Source organism: Rhinopithecus roxellana, chromosome 20 (assembly GCF_007565055.1).
Source record: "Rhinopithecus roxellana isolate Shanxi Qingling chromosome 20, ASM756505v1, whole genome shotgun sequence".
Classification (NCBI taxonomy): Eukaryota; Metazoa; Chordata; class Mammalia; order Primates; family Cercopithecidae; genus Rhinopithecus; species Rhinopithecus roxellana.
In genome coordinates, this window is record NC_044568.1 from 60,735,619 (window position 1) to 60,757,216 (window position 21,598).

The following is a 21,598-nucleotide window of genomic DNA, read 5'->3' on the forward strand; positions in this document are numbered from 1 at the left end:
AGCTCTCCATCTAGCTTGTGCAGATCATGGGCAAATGAAAGCCCCTGGGCTAATTCATCAAAGACAGTGAAAGAGCTCAAAGTCATCAGAGCATCTGAAGTGGGCACCTTTTACGTAGACAAAAGGAAAAAGGATGCTATCTGAAGAGAACACAGACTGACTTGTTTAGTTTTGTAAGAAATCTCTATAGTGATGGGTTTGGAATAAACAAAAATATAATGTATGTGTAATTGTATCTGTTTTATGATAAGATAATCATTCAGAATGATAAATTGTGTTAATATCTTACCTGTTACTTCTTGAATGAGTGATCCCAATTGTTTATTCAGAATGATAAATTGTGTTAATATCTTAACTGTTTCTTCCTGAATGAGTGATCCCAATTGTTCTTTCAGTAGCGTTGTCTCTAAGTGGCAAGGCAGGCTTCGTTGTAACTTTATACTGACTCCCTTGGCTGGCAGGTGAAATCTTATCATCTGAACATGTCACCTCTACAGCTCACAAAGCATATCATACTCAGCCTGTTGGTGAGCAATGCTGCTTCTCTACAGATGTCAGCCTTTCAGAATGTCTGTGGTCAATGCAGAGTAGTTGAGTGTTTTTAGAGCACAGCAAAGGAATTTATCAAGATATCAGGCATTTTCCTTTTCTCCCAACACACCTGTTTTTCCTGTTACTGTGCAGGTGTTGGCAACTCCCTGTGCTTTCCCAGGTGGTGTCTGACAGGAACCATCTTAAACGTTCTTTTCACAGTGGTGTCGGCAAGGCCAGTGCGTAAAGCTTGGGGAGCTCGGGCCCCGGCCCATCCATGGCCAGTGGTCCGCCTGGTCGAAGTGGTCAGAATGTTCCCGGACGTGTGGTGGAGGCGTCAAGTATCAGGAGAGACACTGCAATAACCCCAAGTAAGGCTCCAGCAGAAAGTTAGTTTTTGCAAGGTATTAACCTTCAGCCTGTCACACACTGGTTTTTCTTGTTCATACTTTAATAAGTTTTTTAAATCTTTAATTATTTTGGTTACATCATAGTTATACACATTTATGGGGGTACATGTGATGTGTTGATGCAGGTGTACAATGTGGAATGATCAAATCGCATAATGAGATATCCATCACCTCTAGACTTTATTGTTTCTTTATTAAAAAACATTCCAATATCATTTCTTTATTAGGCACATTTCATGGTTTCAGTTATTTTAAGATATGCAATAAATTATTGTTAATGATAGTCACCCTATTTGTGTTACTGAATACTAGATCTTATTCATTCTAACTATATTTTTGTACCCATTAAGCATCCCGACATTACCGTTCTCCCTCCCCACTTACCCTTCCCAGCTCTGTCAATCCACTCTCCAGCTCTAGCTCTGTGAGTTCAATTTCTTTTTTTTAAGCTCTCACATGGGAGAAAATGCAATATTTGTCTTTCTCCATTTGGCTTATTTCACTTAATATAATGTCCTGCAGCTCCATTCATCTTCACTATGCTACCAACTTAAATTGTGTTGTCAATTAAATTAAATTAAATTAAATGTTTTCCAAGCTTCCATCACATTGATCACAGGATTTCATTTTTATAATGGCTGAATAGTACTAAATAGGATTCATAGTATGAAATAGGATTAATACTATCATAATAGGCTGAATACCATTAATTTGAATAATACTATTATATATAATTACTATTCACATATTGCATACAATACTATATCGCATATGTAACACTATATATAATAGTATTAATATATAGTATCTATACTATCTGGTATCATTAATAGGATGAATGGATAAAGAAAACATGGCACACTGTTCAATTATGTATATGTGCCACATTTTCTTTATTTATTCGTGCATTGAGGGACTCTTAGGTTACTTCCATGTCTTAGCTGTTGTGAATAATGCTGTAGTGAACATAGGAATATCTCTGTACACTGATATCCTTCCTTTGGGGTATTCCTTCCTTTTGGGATTGCTGGATCATATGGTAGTCCTACTTTTAGTTTTTTTGAGGAACCACCATACTAATTTACATTCCCACCAACAGAACACGGTTTTTTTTGGGTATTTCTTTTTTTATATTATTTTACTTTAAGTTCTGGGATACATGCGCTGAACGTGCAGGTTTATTACATAGGTATATATGTGCCATAGGTGGTTTGCTGCACCCACCAACCCATCATTTAAGCTTTAAGCCCCGCATTCATTAGGTATTTGTCCTAAAGCTCTCCCTCCCCTTGCCCCCCACCCCCTGACAGGCCCTGGTGTGAGAAAACACTGTTTTAAAGTGCCATTTTCTTCCCTCCAGTTAGTAACAATCAACCAGAGTTGTACTGTTTGCATATAAAGTCCATGTGCACCGAGGGAAGGTGTGGTGGGCAGAAACCAAAACCAAAACACAGCAGAGGAGTCATTCTCTACCGGACTGTGATGATCCAGTAAGACTCTGAGCTACTCTGTTCATCTAAACTAGGGTTCTACCGTCATATAATTAAATACTTGTGATATTGTAGAACAGAAAAGTTTGGCCGGCAAACCTTGTGAGTGTCTCTCAAACGGGTGAACTGCAGAAAGTATGCTGATTTTTGCCTTGCAGGAATGTACATCAACACGTGTTGACAGATCTGCCTGACTTTTCAAGAGAAACCAGAAATACGGAAAAATGCTGCATGTGAAATTTCCCAATTTTAAAAATATTGACAGCAAATTCAATTTTCTTTAAAGACAGAAAAACCCGCTGTGACAACTAGTCCGATCAGCTGTGGATTGAAAGTGGCCTGTGGTCACCTGTGGGCGCTCTTTGGTCTGGTCATACTGGAGTCTGAACTGCAGTTTGTGCTCTGTGAACATGAAGGTGGTTTCATGTTACTTTTTTTTCTTTTAGATGGAGTCTTGCTCTGTTGCCCAGATTGGAGTACAGTGGCACGATCTTGGCTCACTGCAAGCTCCGCCTCCCAGGTTCATGCCATTCTCCTGCCTCAGCCTCCCGAGTAGCTGGGACTACAGGCACCCGCCACCACGCCCGGCTAATTTTTTGTATTTTTAGTAGAGACGAGGTTTCACCTTGTTAGCCAGGATGGTCTCGATCTCCTGACCTCGTGATCCACCTGCCTCGGCCTCCCAAAGTGCTGGGATTACAGGCTTGAGCCACCGCACCTGGCTGGTTTTATGTTACTGTTACATGCTCTAACTCCCACATGAAACACATGTGAGATGTAGATTTTCCAGTTGGCAGGATGATGTAGAGAGAGCCCAGGTTTTGGCGATAGATAGAAAGACTCTAAACCGTGTGTCTGCTACTTCTTAACTCTGTGGCTTTGTAAAAGTCATTTGACCTGGGTTTATGTACAAAAAAATGTAGAAGATAACCTTGGAAGGTTGGATGAGGATTAGAAATTGCATCTGTAGGATGCCTGACAGACTGGGGAACATTCCGTGGGCATTCACAAAAGGTTCTGGGATGTGTGTGGTTTTTATCATCCTCATCCCAAGCTCACCAGGAGGACGGGGTCACAGAGGGTCAGCCCACTGAAGAAGGGTGGAGAGGCAGGGCCTTTACTGATGAAACTGACCTTTCAAGAATGCGATGGAACCTTGGAAAACATTTAATTTACAACACAATTTAAGTTGGTAGCATAGTGAAGAGGATGAGAACATAGACTCTGAAGTTTGACAGACCGTTTTTGCATCCTGTCCCTAACACTTCTGATCTATGACCATAGACAACTTAGTCTTCCTGCTCCATATTCCTCATTTATAAAAATGGGATAATGATAGCACCTACGTCAACTGAGTTAATGTTTGTAAAGTGCCTTAGAAAAGGGTCTGACATATCATTAACATTGCATAACTATTTGGTAAATTGAGAAATAATGACACTAGAGCAAAAGGAAATTTTTAAAAAGATGAATGGTACTTCGTTTGAATCAGCAGTCTGAGTTAGATAAAAAGTCAATTTTTTCCCCCAAAATATAAAGCAGAATTTGGAGACACTTTGACCATCACGTGTTAGGTGCTACTTGGAGTATTGCAGGCTAAAATAGATCTTTTCAATTTCAGCACTATTGACATGGGCTGGAAAATTCTTTGTTGTGGAGGTTTGTCCTGGACATGGTAAGATGTTTAGCAGCATCCCTGCCCTTGACCTACTAATGCCAGTAGGATCCACTCTTCTTCCCCCCACCCAACAAACTGTGACAACCAAAAATGTCTCCAGACATTGCCAAATGTCCTATATGAGACAAAATCATCTCTGATTGAGACTCACAGATGAAATCAGACCCAGTGACTGATTAATGATAAGGAGGCTGGTGATGCATTTGCAACTTATACTGGGTTATTGTTTTAGTAACAATATTAAAACAATTAATGATGTTTTAGTATCTCCTGGTTTAAGCAGGAGGGTAGTTTCTACCCTCCTGATACTTTGAATGCAACCATGTCTTAAGTCGAATTGTTAAAATCATCATATTACTTTGCATTTTTGAAGCATAGTTCATGGATCTGGTTTTCATACATTACAACATTTTACAATCTCGATATTTTCCCAAGAAAGACATAGATTACCTAATTCAATAGCTCTGCTGGTAAAATGCATGAATGATGCCCCTGAGATTTAAATTAAAACCTCTCATATCTGTAGGATTGAGAGCTCTCATTATAATAGGGCATTGTTCATGGAAACAACATACTGTAATTTAGAGACGCCTAATAGAAGAATTAATCACTAATGTATTTTCATTCAGTGCAGTTTTATCATTTTAAACAAGAATTAAAAATAAATCAGGATACTGTGTACTTTACGCATGAAGCCAAAAATAAGTAGATGATAGGTGCTCCCAAGACAATTGAATTAATTGTTCTCTCTCTCTTCTTATTTCACTCTGTTGCAGTAATGCTGGTTTTTTCTCCCTGTTTCAAGTTACGGATTTCTTTCTTGCTTCAGTTTAGTATTTGGTTCTATTAATATCACTCAGTGTAGCCATTTTCATTGTCTCATCCAAGAAGCAGTGTGAGGTTTCTGTTTCATATAAAGGTGTTTTTCCCAGAACAGATTTTATTTCATAAATAATGAATGATTCTTGGCTGATTCATAGATTTACCAATTTTTTGTTGACGGCTATCTGGCTCTGGAATGGCCAATGCCAGGCACACAGGGACGTCCTTTGTGCCATGTAAGTGGTAAACAATGTTAACTGATGGAAGCCCTGTTTTTCACTGAGCCCCCTATGCCTCAGGGACCTTCCCAATATCCTTCTTTAGGCATTTGTTCCCAATCAGGTTAGAACTGACACATGAGTTGAAACCTGCTGCCTAATCCAGTTATTTCACAGATGAGTAACCAAAGGAGGCAGAGGGCCTCATTCAGGGTAGCAACTCTTGCTCAAGTCCCCATGCTGGTAATGGCAGAGTCAGATTAAGATCCCATAGTCTTAATCCTTTGACATTTTTCATTTTTTTCTGGTTATTTGTTTATTAAATTATCACCCCATAAAGGAGCCCTAGTGAAATTTCTATAAATTCTCCAAGAAAATTATCAGTCATGTGCTAAGGTGTTCTAGAACTTTCCTAAAACATGAGTCTGTTTGAGACAGAATTGTCTGCCAACTCTAACGCAACTTAGCATATGGAGTTAGGAGAAAAATCATGGCCCCAGAGAATAATTGAATCTAACTGGTGGTGTATTTTCCAACCAGTAATTTTGAGGCTCAGCTGGTTATCAGAATCACCAGGTGTGTTTTTAAACATACTGATTTCTGGATCTTCCGTATCATATATTGTTATTGAGAAAGTGGGTGGCGGTCCCCAGGAATCTGTGTATGTATATAGTTTAACAGAGCTCTCTAAGTGATTCTAATACTCATCCAAGCAACACCATTGTAACTATTTGTAGTCAGGACTTGATAAATGATGCAGAAGCAAAGCTGGTTTGTTCTTTATAGCTGTCTAACAGAAGGACAAAATCATGTGCCTAGGTTTTTGTTTTCTGTTTCTGTATTTCTTTGTAATATTAAAGAACTTCTTACACCAAGACATATCATGATAGAACTTTCCGTTAAGTTAGGCTGACACTCATGTTCAAAGCTGCAAAAAAAAGTTGCCTCTATTTTTATGGAAATGCCCAAATGCTTGCCAGCAATTACTTTTGATCACTTTGACCGTATCCCATAATTAAAAATGAAATGTAATAGTATATAAAAATCAGATCACATAATACTCAGCACAGGGTGGGTACTCAATACAAAAGTGTAAGGCATTTATAAATAGTTAAATTTATTCTAACTCTGCCCTAGGTACTGCCCTACGTTCTTTACAAAGGTTAGATCAGTTAATTGTCACAGCTGTTCCTATTTTGCAAATGAGGAGGTGAAATAAAATCACCTAAAATTAAGCTGGGTGGAGGCAGAGAATACTGTATTTAAATCAGGGTCTGGCCAAGTTTGATGGATCATACTTGTAATTCCAGCACTTGCGGAGGCCAAGGCAAGAGGACTGCTTGAGGCCAGGATTTTGAGACCAGCCTAGGCAACAGAGACCCTCGTCTCTATAAAAATTTCAAAAATTTGCCAGGCATGGTGGCATATGTCTGTAGTCCTAACTACTTAGGAGGCTGAGGTAGGAGTATTGCTTGAGTTCAGGAATTTGAGGCTACAGTGAGCCAAGATTATGCCACTTCACTCCAGCCTGGGTGATAGAGCAAGACTCTGTATCAAAAATTAAAAAAAAAAAAAAAAAAAAAAAAAAAAAAAGAATCTGCCTCATTGTAAAAGGCCAGCTCCCTAAACATTGCACCTTATTCATCTTTCTTTCCATGCCTGGCCCCATGGCCTAAGAACTCAGTTAGATGCAGGCATAGTTAAGTAGGAAAAAAATCCTGGACTGAGTCCACAGGCCTGAGCTTGAGCTCGTCTCTGTTTCTTTCTAGCTGTGTGACCCTCATTCAACAAGTTTTGTGAGCTCTTGTCAGCTGGTTCCCACTTCATCTATGAAAGGAGGACAATGGCTGTATGAATTTGGTGGTCTTTTCCATGTTACAAGTTCTAGAAGTCGATAAAATAACACCTTGCAGTCCTCTTTCCCTTCATTAACTTCATAGGGTCCAAATGAGGTTTGTTCATTAAATCTCAGAAAGTCTTAAACTGAGAAATTAGTTTTAAATACACCTTGTAAAGATGACCAGGAATATTGAGGCTATGATATAGCACTTAAAGATTTTTCTAAGTGCTTTTTAGATAATCATTTAAGAAGTCTTCAGGGATCTGATTTATCACAATGGCTGCTGCATGTTTAAGTAGTTGCTCCAGAGTGTTTTGAAATAGCATAAAAATCTCATCCTGGCAGTGTGACATTTCCTGTTTCTGTTGAATCCATTTTAGCATGCAGCTATAGGAGGACTGGATAAATTATGCTGAAGCAATTCCAGGGCTGTTTTAGAGCATACTTGTGCTTCCTAAAAAGACAAGGAATTTTAATCACATAAATTTATTAACCTGGAGCTGCCTTTCATGTTACATGTTGGCATCAAATTTTTATACAAGATGATCCGTAGTTGAGTTCTGGCCTTCAGAGAAAACTCCATAATGGGAGGAATGAAAAGAAACCACAGCTTTGTGCACAAAGTAAGCTGGATACAATGATATGGGTAATTTTCAATGTGGTGGTGCTCTTTTTTCCTTTATTTTGCTTTCTGGTTTTTGCAGATTAGAATCTGCCTACCAAGATCTTAAAGAGCTTGCCTTTACATCGTAATTATTTATGTTCTAATGGAATTCCCTACTCTGGAAATCCATTTCCCATTGTGCTTGGCAGAAAAGGAGTAGGCCACCTGCAAAGCTGAAAAGTGATTATGCTGATGAAAACAAGAGAATGTTTTCCCTCTGGGTTCAGAATCAATCAGAAGGAACACACAACAGTCATATTATAATCAAAATATCTCAATGACTGACAGCTGAATTGGGGAGAGCAGCAAATGGTGCTTTCTGTTCCTTCTCCCCAGTGTGCTGACATTCTCTGCAATAGCAGGTGCATGGCAAAGTGTGGGAAGATAATGAGAGTGTTAGAAAATGGGAGAAAGCTGGAGAGGTAGCTTGGGTCCATGTTTGAACAGCTTTTGATGCCAAAAGATAGGGTGTGTGCATGTAGCACGCAAGCACACATATACAGTAAAAGAACATTTAGGTGTGTTTACAGATTTCCCTAACAGAGGAGCTAATATGATGAGGGTCAAGAAAATCCCTTCAGTTGGAACAGCAGTCTCCAGTTTCATCCAGGTTGCTGTGAATGCCATTATTTCATTACTTTTTTACAGCTTAGTAGTAGTCCATGGTCTATATACACCATATTTTCTTTACTCATTGATTGATGGGCATTTGGGCTGGTTCCATATTTTTGCAATTGCAAATTGTGGTGTTTCTCAGGAATAGAAAACCAAACATTGTATGTTCTCACTCATATGTGGGAGCTAAGCTATGAGGACACAAAGGCATAAGAATGATACATTGGACTTTGGGGACTCAAGGAGAAAAGGTAGGAGGTGGCGAGGGATAAAAGACTACACATTGGGTACAGGGTACACTGTTCGAGTGAGGGGTGCACTAAAATCTCAGAAATGTTTACTAAAGAACTTATGTAACCAAACAACCTATTGAAATAAAAAAATTAGAAATTAAAAAATTGTTCTACCATAAAGACACATGCACATATATGTTTATTGTAGCACTATTCATTATAGCAAAGGCATGGAATCAACCTAAATACACATCAACAGTAGACTGGATAAAGAAAATGTGATACATATACACCATGGAATACTATGCAGCCATAAAAAAAAGTAAAATCATGTCTTTTGCTGTCAGACAGATAGAACTGGAGGTCATTCTCCTAAGCCAACTTAAGGCAAGAACAGAAACCCGAATATCACATATTCTTGTAAGTGGGAGCTAAACATTGAGTACATATGGGCACAAAGAAGAGAACAACAGACATTGAGGGTGGAGGGTTGGAGGAGGGAGAGGATTGAAAAACTATGTATCAGATATTATGCTTATTACCTAGGCAGTGAAATAGTCTTTACACCGAACTCCTGTGAGACGCAATTTACCTATATAACAAACCTTTACATGTACTCCTGAACCTAAAATAAAAGTTTAAGAAAATTTTTTTAATTTAAAAACAAAAGAATATTCTTTCAGGCTGGATGCAGTGGTTCACACCTCTAATCCCCACACTTTGGGAGCCTGAGGGAGGTGGATCACTTGAGTTGAGGAGTTTGAGACTGGCCTGGGCAGCATGGTGAAACCACATCTCAACAAAAAGTATAAAACTTAGCCAGGTGTAGTGATGCATGCCTCTAGTCCAAGCTACCTGGGAGGCTGAGGTAGGAGGCAGAGCCAGAGAGGCGGGGAGGCAGCAGCGAGCCGAGATCATGCCACTGCATTCCAGCCTGGACAACAGTGTGAGACCCTGTCTCAAAAATAATAAAATAAAAAGTAAATATTATTTCAACAGTGTTTAGGGAAATTGACAGAATGTAAAAATTAGATTGGTGATGGCAAATAAATTTGATTTAGCATGCCAATTTTAATGAGGGAGCCGTGGTAAAGAAAAGAACTAGAAAAAAAGATTCCCTGATTGATTAGTTTGTCCAGCCTAGATTCAAGAAGGAAGGTGGTAAATTGTATGCTATGTACTTCCATTCCTGTAATAGACTGTGCACATTTGCATACACTGTGGCAATGCTCATCCTGATTGCCTCTCTTTCTATTATTGTATGTGACTAACAGTGAACCCTTTGATTGATAACATTAAAGTTTATTAATTTCATTTTTAGGCCTCAGTATGGTGGCAAATTCTGTCCAGGTTCTAGCCGTATTTATCAGCTGTGCAACATTAACTCTTGTAATGAAAATAGCTTGGATTTTCGGGCTCAACAGTGCGCAGAATATAACAGCAAACCTTTCCGTGGATGGTTCTACCAGTGGAAACCCTATACAAAAGTGGAAGGTAATGTGGTCTCTATGACATTCAAATAAGTCTGTATGTGGATAATAACGTGATTGAACAATACAGAAGAAATTGTTGCCTGTATGAAAGAGTTTCCATGTTTACCTTTCATTCCCCAGACCCATCCTGGCCCAGTGTTTCATTCCATGGGTTTTGTTTATTTTCCACTATTTTTTTTTTCCCCATAAGATACCTCTTGTCTCCCACATCTGTAAACCTAAGGTTTCATATGTTTGGAATGTACTTATGTTTCTCAACTTACCTTTGACATTTTGGCAATTAAGTCTCCCAGGGATCTTAATTGAAATGGGTATGAACTGTCCAGACAAAAAACTCATGAAACCATATATACCCCATAGAGGCACCATACACAGTAACTGACATGTCAGTTAACTGTAAGCATGGGAAGGCCTGTTTGTAAAGTGTGTGCATGCATGCAGACACACACACAGAATCATAAATAAAAATTATACTAGGTTCTTGGTACTTACTATACTTAAAGTTATTATGGCTTGTATTTTACTTTTTAAATTAATATTTCTTTATTTTGACTGAATAATAAAACATTAGTTACAGCAGAACAGTTTAAGGTAGTTGCTTTTACCTATGTAGAATAAGGTGTCATCATTCTAGTTGTTTCATTACTTCTATCCATTCGATTTATCAAAACGTATTAATGCCGTCTTGAAACAGGATTGTATGAGAATCCCAACTGCCCATGTGTAGACTGGAAAGAGACTAAGTTTAATGACAATTCATGGGCTGTTCTGTGCAAAAGCTCGACATGAACCTATATTAATCAGTGATCATAAAGGAAGCTTATATAATTACAGGCATCATTATAACAAGTAGAGCTTCCAAATCAAAAGAGAGGATTGTGCAGCTTTGCTCAGTATCAGCCCAGCCATTTCAGGAGCACTGATGTGGTTTTGGGTCATGACTGTTTGTCCATAAAGCATAGATAGAGACAGACATGACAGTTCCAAAGCTGTGTCTTAGGAGGAAGTAATGAGGGACGTATAGAGGTTTACCGAGAAACGAGTTACATTCAAAACTTCAAAGAGCTATTGAATAGGAAGGATGTTCGATTTATTTCAAATTGCTTTAGAGAACAGAATTCAAGGGCTGAGAACATTCTAGCCATATTATCTCCTCAGAGACACCTTCCTTGACAGCCTGTCAGAATATTTTTCCTTCATGTTGTTCTCTGAACCCTTTATCCCATTTTGTTCTTCATAGCTCTTCTCAGTGCATGAATGTATTTTTATCTAGTCATTTATTTGTTATCTTCCTCCCCACAAGAATTTAGGTTCCACAAGGACTAAGGCTTTTTCTTTTCTTTTCTTTTCTTTCTTTTTTTTTTTTTTTTTTTGAGACGGAGTCTCGCTCTGCCGCCCAGGCTGGAGTGCAGTGGCCGGGTCTCAGCTCACTGCAAGCTCCGCCTCCCGGGTTTACGCCATTCTCCTGCCTCAGCCTCCAGAGTAGCTGGGACTACAGGCACCCGCCACTTCGCCCGGCTAGATTTTTTGTATTTTTTTTTAGTGGAGACGGGGTTTCACCGTGTTAGCCAGGATGGTCTCGATCTCCTGACCTCGTGATCCGCCCGTCTCGGCCTCCCAAAGTGCTGGGATTACAGGCTTGAGCCACCGCGCCCGGCCGACTAAGGCTTTTTCTATCTTGAGCTTGCTTATATCTCCAGCATCTAAGAACAGCACTTGTTATATATTTATGTAATGGTTATAACTTTTGAAATGAATGAATAAGTAACTAAATATTAACTGTCCAAAATGAAAATATACTCCCTCTGTAAGTAATAAGCTCCCCATCACTAGAGGCATTCTACCAGGAACTGAGTGATTTCAAAGGAAGGATGCTATACAGCAGGTCCCAGCAGATGCTGCAGTTGCTTCCAATTCCAAACTTGGAAGATTTCCTTTCTCTTGGTTGTATACTCTTGAGAACCCATGCTTCCTGTCTGTGGTTCTTTCTCCATGACTCTGTTGTCCCTCCTTTTACTTCCTCTTTTATTCTTTGCTTTGGTTTCATGGATATTCCTTGGCCTTTATCACATTACGTCTTTCATTTAAATATAGTGTTTATTAAATCGGTCCTGTTATCACCCTTAAATAAATTCTGTGTTGAAGATATAAGAAGAAAGTTAAGCAAATACATTTTGCAATTTAGAAAATGTTTGCTGGTTTCAAAGTTCTTTCACTAATTGTATTGCAGTTTTCACTGAGTAGGGAGCATGCAATTTCATTCATGCATGCAACAGATGTTTACTGAGTTCTTTTTGTGTAGGAGACACTTTGCTAGATGCGTAGGAGAATGCACTGAATCAAACATAGACTCCCAGCCTTAGGATCTTACCTCTCAATGGAGGGAGACAGAAAAGTTAAGGCCTTCTAGTCTCTCCTTGACTCCTTTTGATACTTACATCAGGGGAGACTGACCATGACTTTAAGGTCTTGTGATATTCCTGCAGTTAAGAAAGAACAAGGGAAGACTTTGTTCATAAATGTGGCCAATCTCTGTGCTACAGGAGTGGGGTTTTTTCCCCTTCTTTCCTCTGTGTTTCTAATGGACTCATAAACTCACCCAGGAATCTGTGCTAAAAGGAAAAAAAAAAAAAAAGGAACTTTCTAAAACTTGTTAATTCCTGAAAATGATAGAGAAAAGAAAGGGCATATAGGTCATCCAACTCCCTAATCTCATGTGCAGAAACTAGGAGGCATTAAATAAAGCTGCTATTAAAAAAAAAAAAATAGATGAGAGAGAAACTTTTAACCCACCCACATATCTGCATATTTGAACTGTGATAATTTAAATCCTTTCATGTTTGAGTTTTGACTTTGTCTTTTATTGAGAGATTTTATGAAGCACTATTTGCCAACTGTTGACACATTTGTAAAACTGTTGTTAGGGGATATCGCTCAATATCGCCCACAGAAGGTCTCTTGGGAGAAACATCATCTGGAATTCCTGGCCAAGAAGAGCTCTTTCTATTTGAGAAATTGGCATAGGAACTCCTTTCTGATAACAAGAGCTCTATAAATATAATTTATTTTTAATTTTTGCTTCTGATATCAGAAACATCTCAGGGACTTAAGGGCCAATAGAAGTTACCATTTTGTAGCCTTCGGGATGAGTTTATTTGCTTTCTCTTCATTTTTATGACATGGTTTTTTTTTTTCTATATATGTTTTACAAACATGACTAACCATATGCCTTTTCTCCCTGGTGCCTAAAACCTTTTCTCTTAACAGACTGAGTAAATATCTAAGGTAATCCATGCCCTAAATCAAGGTCATCAAACTATGGCCTGCTGGCCAAATCTGGTGTGTATTTGTTTCATCAGGTTTTATTAGAACACGAACAACACTACTTCATTTCTATGTTGTCAATGGCTGACCATCAGGCCTTTGAAACCTGAAAGGTTTATTATCCAGGGAGGGTGGATAGTAACCCATCGATCATGTGTATCGTGACTATCCCTAAGGATGAGAAAAATAAAATTGTTACATATTACTCTTAAATTAGTTTTATATGGATTGTTAAGTGGGACTCGTGCTTTGAAAGTCACATAATATGGGCTTATATGTGCATACACACATGCACATATGCATATAATACTGTGCATAACATTTTCCATTTTCATCATGACAGCTTTCTCAGTAAATTTAATTCATCCTTTTGGCAGTTGTATCATTTTTCCTTAGTTTCCTCCTGACCATTTCCTATCTTGATCTCTTTGCTTCTAGAGGAAGATCGATGCAAACTGTACTGCAAGGCTGAGAACTTTGAATTTTTTTTTGCAATGTCCGGCAAAGTGAAAGATGGAACTCCCTGCTCCCCAAACAAAAATGATGTTTGTATTGACGGGGTTTGTGAAGTAAGAGAATGTTTCTGCTTTGGAGTCTATGAGCATGCTTGTGTTTCATCATATCATATGTGTACTGTGAAGAGTGTGTGAGAGATGGTGTGTCTGCAAAAAAGCAGGTGGCATAGAGGGAAAGGGCAAAGTGTTTCGCTGGATTTGAGCGCCATGTCTTTTTTTTTTTTTTTTTTTTTTTTTTTTTGAGATGAAATTTCACTCTCGTTGCCCAGGCTGGAGTGCAATGGTGCAATCTCGGCTCACTGCAACCTCTGCCTCCTGGGTTCAAGTGCTTCTCCTGCCTCAGCCACCCTAGTAGCTGTGATTACAGGTGCGTGCCACTATGCCCGGCTAATTTTGTGTTTTTAGTAGAGATGGGGTTTCACCATGTTGGCCAGATTGGTCTTGAACTCCTGACTTCAAGTGATCCACCCACCTCGGCCTCCCAAAGTGCTGGGATTATAGGTGTGAGCTGCCACGCCTGGCCGAGCACCATATGTACATTCTTCATTGTGGCATGAGCCTTGTCCAATTATTTTAGTTTATTTTTCATTCTACTTGCACATATATAGAAGGAGATGATGCTATATCGTACTTTGCATAGGAGTTGTAAAAATGAAATAAGAATGTAAATAATAAACTTAGGCCAGGCGCAGTGGCTCATGCCTGTAATCCCAGCACTTTGGGAGGCTGAGATGGGTAGATCACGAGGTCAGGAGATTGAGACCATCCTGGCTAACACGGTGAAACCCCGTCTCTACTAAAAATAGAAAAAATTAGCCAGACGTGGTGGCGGGCACCTGTAGTCCCAGCTACTCGGGAGGCTGAGGCAGGAGAATGGCATGAACCCGGGAGGCAGAGCTTGCAGTGAGCCAAGATCGCTCCACTGCACTCCAGCCTGGGGGACAGAGCAAGACTCCACCTCAAAAAATAAATGTAAATAATAAACTTCTATTGCATGTGTACTAAGTACCTTTACTACATGATGAGAACCTCACAAATGTATTTTGAAATACTACTACTATTTGTCCCCAGTTATTTTTCCTTTCACTTTGGTTGCTCATTTTCTTTTCCATTTTAATTTTAGTTTGAGCCCTTTGATCTTTTAAGGGTGTGTGTTTGTACACATGCATGCATGTCTATTGTCCAGCATTTTTATGTTGGAGTCACACAGCTGGCCTGAATAATCTCAGCTGGTTCTAGTAGCAATGGTGACTTCTTATTCCAGTTTCATCAATGAAGACCCTAAGCCTTAGATAAGTTATATAACTTGCCCAGTCATCTAATAATGTCAGGGTAGGAATTTCAACCCCAAGTGAGTCCAACTTGAGGCTATGATTCTTAACCATAAGCTGTACTGCTTCCCTAATGTTGTGTAAATGCAGAGAACCATGTATCTCTTAATTATTCCCAGTTTCTGGCTTCTCTGATCTTTGATTTTCTCATGTTTTTTGTTTTTGTCACAGCTAGTGGGATGTGATCATGAACTAGGCTCTAAAGCAGTTTCAGATGCATGTGGTGTTTGCAAAGGTGATAATTCAACTTGCAAGTTTTATAAAGGCCTGTACCTCAACCAGCATAAAGCAAATGGTGAGAGATGCTGCTGTTTGTTATTGCTAATGAGATACAACTTTTGCTCCTGAACAAATTTGAGTCACGCCAAATGTGATTGAGCATTTTACTAGTTCACTGGACACACTAGTGATGGTGGCATTTGTCACGTGCAAGAGTAAGGGAGGATAGTTGTGAGGAATGTCGTCAATTCGTTACCTCGCAGAAATATACTAAATAAATGCCTTTCTGCTTTGCGTGTTTAGTATGCCAACCAGGCCCCTTGTATGTCCAAGTGCATTTGTTAAGCAAAGAAACATTGTGAAACTTAGGTGAATTACCTAAATATCTTGAGTAAAATTAAACTTTTGATCCCTGTTTTCTGAATTTCATCATTGAAGATACATGGCTCAAAGTTTCTTCTAGAAAGATTTCTTTTTTTTTTTTTTTTTTTTTTTGAGATAGAGTCTCGCTGTGTCACCCAGGCTGGAGTGCAGTGGTGTAATCTCAGCTCACTGCAGCCTCTGCCTCCCAGGTTCAAGTAATTCTCCTGCCTCACCCTCCTGAGTAGCTGGGATTATAGGCACCTGCTACCATGTCTAGCTAATTTTTGCATTTTTAGTAGAGATGGGGTTTCACCACACTGGCCAAGCTGGTCTCAAGCTCTTGACCTCAGGTGATCGTCCCACTTTGGTCTTAGGAAGATTTTTAAAAAATCTTCCTGAATTTTGTGACCTTTTTTGGTCTGGGAAGGAGAAGAGTGTATTTCTTGTCCACAGAAAACATGCTTGGAAGGCTTTGGGAAGCCACATACATTTTCCCTCTAGTGTTCTTACTATTTGGAAAATGAAATCATCGATCATGTTTGCTTCATAGAGTAAGAATGAATTTAGCTAATGATTCAGAAACCTCACTCTATAAAAATGAACACTACATGTCAGGGGCCATTTCTCGTCCCTTTTCAACAGTGCATAGGGTAGAATTCAGACGGGTTCTCTTCTTTCCATTTAGAATATTATCCGGTGGTCATCATTCCAGCTGGTGCCCGAAGCATCGAAATCCAGGAGCTGCAGGTTTCCTCCAGTTACCTCGCAGTTCGAAGCCTCAGTCAAAAGTATTACCTCACCGGGGGCTGGAGCATAGACTGGCCTGGGGAGTTCCCCTTCGCTGGGACCACGTTTGAATACCAGCGCTCCTTCAACCTCCCGGAACGTCTGTACGCACCAGGGCCCACCAATGAGACACTGGTCTTTGAGGTAACCCCTTCTGTGTATTCAGTTCTCAGTGCTTCTTGCTACGTTTATAGCGATGACTGCAATTTGAGCCAGATTAAAGAACTCCAATCCTTCTAGTTCAAAGGTGTTTCCTGGCCAGGCACAGTGGCTCATGCCTGTAATCCCAGCACTTTGGGAAGCTGAGGTCAGGAGTTCGAGGGCAGCCTGGCCAACATGGTGAAAACCTGTCTCTATTAAAAATACAAAAATTAGCTGGGTGTGGTGGCACGTGCCTATAATCCCAGATATTAGTCGGGGCTGAGGCAGGAGAATTGCTGGAACCTAGGAGGTGGAAGTTGCAGTGAACCAAGATCACGCCACTGCACTCCAGCCTTGGCAACAGAGCAAGACTCTATTTCAAAACAACAACAAGAAAAAAGGTGTTTCCTAATAGGCTAAATTACAAAGTAATGGGGAGAAGACAGTGATTCCATTTGGAGGAAGAGGACAGGAACCCAAAGGGCCTCTAAGAGAATGGGTGGATTTTCATATTTAGAGGCCAACCTTTCACCAATATGCTTGGGTTTCAAGAATGCCAAAGAATGTAGCAAGAATACTTTTTATATTATTCTGGTTTGTCTATGTCTGCCATTTGGATGCTCCATTGTAGCTATTCATAACATAGGTCAACTGGACTAGGAGAAGGGATTAATAGTAGAGAAAATGCTTGCTTGGGTGTCAGCAGAGTTTCGTCATACTAAACTACCATAATTTTGTAGGTTGTAGCTTCCCCATAGATAAAGGGAAAAAAAGGGTAATAAAAATGATAATTAAAAGAACCAACATATCTGGAAATGACTCTGCAAGGCTGTTATCATAGAAACATTTTTTTTAGTCCTTATCATGTTTCTGAGTGCTTTTTCTCTGTTTGTAAAATGGGGCTGACTGTTGGCTCTTACAGGCAAGTGATTTGCTTCAGGTTGTCTAGAAATGATACTGAGCACTTGCATATCCAGGTACTCTGATGAGTCATTTTAAGCTTCAGTTTCTTACCTGTGAAATTGAGGTAGAAAATGGACTTCACTAACCAGAAAAATAAGGAATCAAGTGTGAAGAAAGATTAAAAGACTTGCCTATCTCATACAGCTAAGGAATAAACAGAGCTGAACTGGAGCCAAAATCTTTTCCACCCAGGAGTATGAGATCTATGTAACACTCAGATTACTGTTCTCTTCTCAAATAAACATAAGATCAAGATCAATGCAACTGTTTTTATTATCATTATTATTATGACTATAATAGAGTAGGTTCAGGTATTCTGTGATCAGTTTCATGCATTCATTTCTTGAATGCCCACAACCACCTTAGGAAGGTAGGTATTGTTACTTAATCCCTATTGTACAGAGAAAACCGAGCCTTAAAGAGATTGTGTTACATGTAAATTGTAGAACTGAGGTTTGAACATAAATCTTTCTGACTCACTTGCCCACACCATTATCCTAATATATCATCAATACTGGCAAGGCTCAGCTACTTGTCATTATATGGTTTTTGTCAATGTGAAATGGTTGCCTCTGTGGGAGGTACAAAGCCTACTAGAGGTGGGGGATAAAGAGTTTGCTATTTGGAAACATCTGTCATCCAGATTTGAATTCATAAAACACTGAGAACATATCCGTGTATTTTGACTAACACTGATAAAGATCTGTGGCAACTAGAAGATTGATCTGAAAAGTGCCTAATAGGAAGATTGTGTTCATAAAGTTGTCTGATGATTTTTACTTGAAATAATTTATTTTCCTCTATCTTACATATGTTAATTCACGTAAGACTATTGGCACTTACTGTGTTCTTGGTGCTGAGGAAAGGGACATAGTGCTTGTTTTCTGGGCTGACAGCATGCTGTGTCCTCAATCATCTCAGGGTATTTTGGTCAGATAAGTGATTAATAAGGCAGTTTTTCAGAGGCAGCTACTTCTTCTGTCTAAACTGAAGCACTCAATTTATTCTCTTTCTCAGTTGCATGCACAGTGGGACTGGATAATTCTTTGAACAAATACCATGTACCATGATATTGGTAATGACCTTCTGCAGCTCACAGTGGTTTGTGGGGAAAGCAATAGAAATGAATTTCTCTTACCCAGTGTGTGGGAGTTTGTATTCTGTGTGTTGAGTTATGGTGGGTGAAATTAGATGACATCTTGCTTTCCCTAATGGATTCTTAGATTTGCTAGAACTTCAGAAAGCAGAATAGTGAAAATGTCCATATATTAAGAAATCAACCGAAGCAGGTGGATCACTTGAGGCCAGGAGTTTGAGACCAGCCGGGATAATGTGGCGGAACCCCATCTGTACTAAAAATACAAAAATTAGCTGGGTGTGGTGGTGCGCGCCTGTAATCCCAGCTAGTCAGGAGGTGGAGGCAAGAGAATTGCTTGAACCTGGGAGGCACAGGTTGCAGTGAGCCGAGATGGCACCATTGCACTCCAGCCCGGGCAACAGAGTGAGTGAGACTCCGTCTCAAACAAAAGAAATCACTGCATTCCTCTGTGTCACACGCACTGAGCTGCTCTTGTGTTTCACATTGACAGTAAACTGGGTGTATAGTAGTGGATAAACAGAAAAGAAAATCCTCCTGCTATAATGAAACTTAGAGTGTTGGAGGGTACAGTACAGCATTACACAAATGAATATATAAACGAAGGCAGATGTATACATTGTGGTAGGTTCTTTGAGAGAAAACAAAGCATAAGGGGAAAAAAAAGAGGGAGACTGTTTGAATTAGAGAGTTGGTGAGGAATTATCTGAGAATTACCATGTGAGGTGAAACTTGAAGGATGAGAAGAACCAGCCAGGTAAAGAGTAGAGGAAATTCAGGCAGAGGAAGCAACAAATTTAAAACCCCATGTGGACTGGGTGTGGTGGCTCATCCCTGTAATCCCAGCACTTTGGGATGCTGAGGTGGGTGGATTACTCGAGGCCAGGATTATGAGACCAGACCGGCCAACATGGTGAAACCCTGTTTCTACTAAAAATACAAAAATTAGCCAGGCATGGTGGTGCATGCCTGTAGTCCCAGCTACTTGGGAGGATGAGGCAGGAGAATCATCTGAGCCTGGGAGGCAGAGGTTGCAATAAGCCGAGATCGCACGACCGCACTCCAGCCTGGGTGGTAGAGCGATACTGTCTCTGAATAAGTAAAACCTCATGTGGAGAATCAACTTAATATTTTAGACGAACTAAAAAATAGGCGAATCTGACTATAGTGTAGTGAGGAAAGAAAGTATTGAGGTGTAAGACGGGTATAGTGTGGGGGGTGGCCCACAGATAATACAAGCCATGCTAAGAAGTTTGGATTTCATCCCAATAACAACATCAGGATTTCAAGAAAGAGAGTGGTTGACACTATCCTGGCCAACATGGTGAAACCTCGTCTCTACTAAAAATTACAAAAATTAGCTGGGCATGTGGCGCATGCCTGTAGTCCCTGCTACTCGGGCGGCTGAGGCAGGAGAACCACTGGAACCAGGAGGCAGAGTTTGCAGTGAGCCAAGATCGCCCTACTGCACTCCAGCCTGGTGTCAGAGCAAGACTCGGTCTCAAAAAAAAAAAAAAAAAAAAAAAAAAATTCAACTAGGCTGCTATGTAAATAAGTGATTGGAGACGCAAGAAGCAAACTGGGGAAACAGGAAAATGGTTCTAGAATTCCAGGTAAGGAGTGACAGACGCTGAAACAAGTGGTGACTGTGAAGGTGGCAGGATGTGGATCTGTCTGCAGTGTATTATGGTAGAGAATTGGAAGCTAGAAAAGAGATGTATAAGAAATGAACTCTGAGAGAGAAAGATGCGGGAGAGTCTCAGGTTTTTTCCCCAAGCATTTGGAGGATGGTTTTACCACTATCATTGTCTTGAGGATGACTGGAAACAGGTTTAGGGATGGGGGAAATTTCCAGTTTAGCCGCCATATATTTGCAATGTATCTTAGATATTCAAGAGTAGCTGTCAAGTAGGCAATTGAGTATGTGTTTAAAATGCATGAAAAAAGCCTTGGAATGAATATGCAAATCAGTTCCTAAAAATACCTAAAGTAGTATAGCAGTATATCATTTGTTAACTGAGCAGGGTACTTGAATCCAAGTTTTCTCTGATAAGCTGCCTCTTGGGAGAAGCCAAATAATTGCAATATCCAGAATGTGCCTTGTGAAGAAATATTGAGCCTTGTTTGACACCACCAATAAAGAGGAGCATGCACCTGGCATGGAGAGGCGTGCTGGTGCTGGAAACAGGATCTTCACAGATGTGAGGGAATTTGTATGTAGATGCAAATCTCTCATCTAGTCTTGTATTTGTGCCCTGCACTTGCACACCTACAGACATGAGAGTGGAGATGCCCTCATTCATGGCAACAGGGATGGCGTCCTAGCTGTTCTTCCTGCTGTTGCTCCAATCATGTATGTTTCTATCCAGATTTTAAGGTATTTTAAATCTGTCTGAATCTCATACACAAGAGCTATGCAAATTCAGTTTACAGTAGGCTTTGCAACTTTATTCCCTTGATGACATTTGAGACCCTCTGTGGAGGCAACCAGAGAAACCCACTAAGTGCCAGTTTCACAGTTTTAAGACCACGCAACCTATTATTTAGATTTCAAAAGCATAGCATTTTCCATAATGTCAAAGGACTATTAGTAGATGATAGAGAAATATTTTTTTTAGGCCATGGTGGTAGAAAATGAAGGGTTAGTCTCCAAGAGTAGTGATTAAGTAGTACAAGCCTTAAATATTTACTAAGGAAGAAGAGTAGCAGACAATTAAAAATAAAACACACAACCTTAAATTCTAAGACGTTCTGCACACAGAATGACTGAGAGTACAGACTCTTAACTAGCTATATAACTTGGACAAGTTTCTTAATCTCTGTGTCACTTAATGTCTATATTTGTAAAATGGGCAAACAATACCAG

General features: G+C 39.7%; 1 protein-coding gene across 2 annotated transcripts in view; it reads left to right on the plus strand.

The window, feature by feature from the left end:
* The window catches only part of ADAMTS18 (ADAM metallopeptidase with thrombospondin type 1 motif 18), a 154,368-nt gene that overhangs the window by 100,557 nt on the left and 32,213 nt on the right, over positions 1–21,598 (plus strand). For both annotated transcript variants that reach the window (XM_010370202.2, XM_030925525.1), the window contains exons 12-16: positions 754–902; positions 9,823–9,995; positions 13,757–13,887; positions 15,336–15,459; positions 16,432–16,676. In XM_010370202.2, coding sequence (XP_010368504.2) covers positions 754–902; positions 9,823–9,995; positions 13,757–13,887; positions 15,336–15,459; positions 16,432–16,676 — 822 coding nt within the window. The remainder of the gene's footprint in view (positions 1–753; positions 903–9,822; positions 9,996–13,756; positions 13,888–15,335; positions 15,460–16,431; positions 16,677–21,598) is intronic.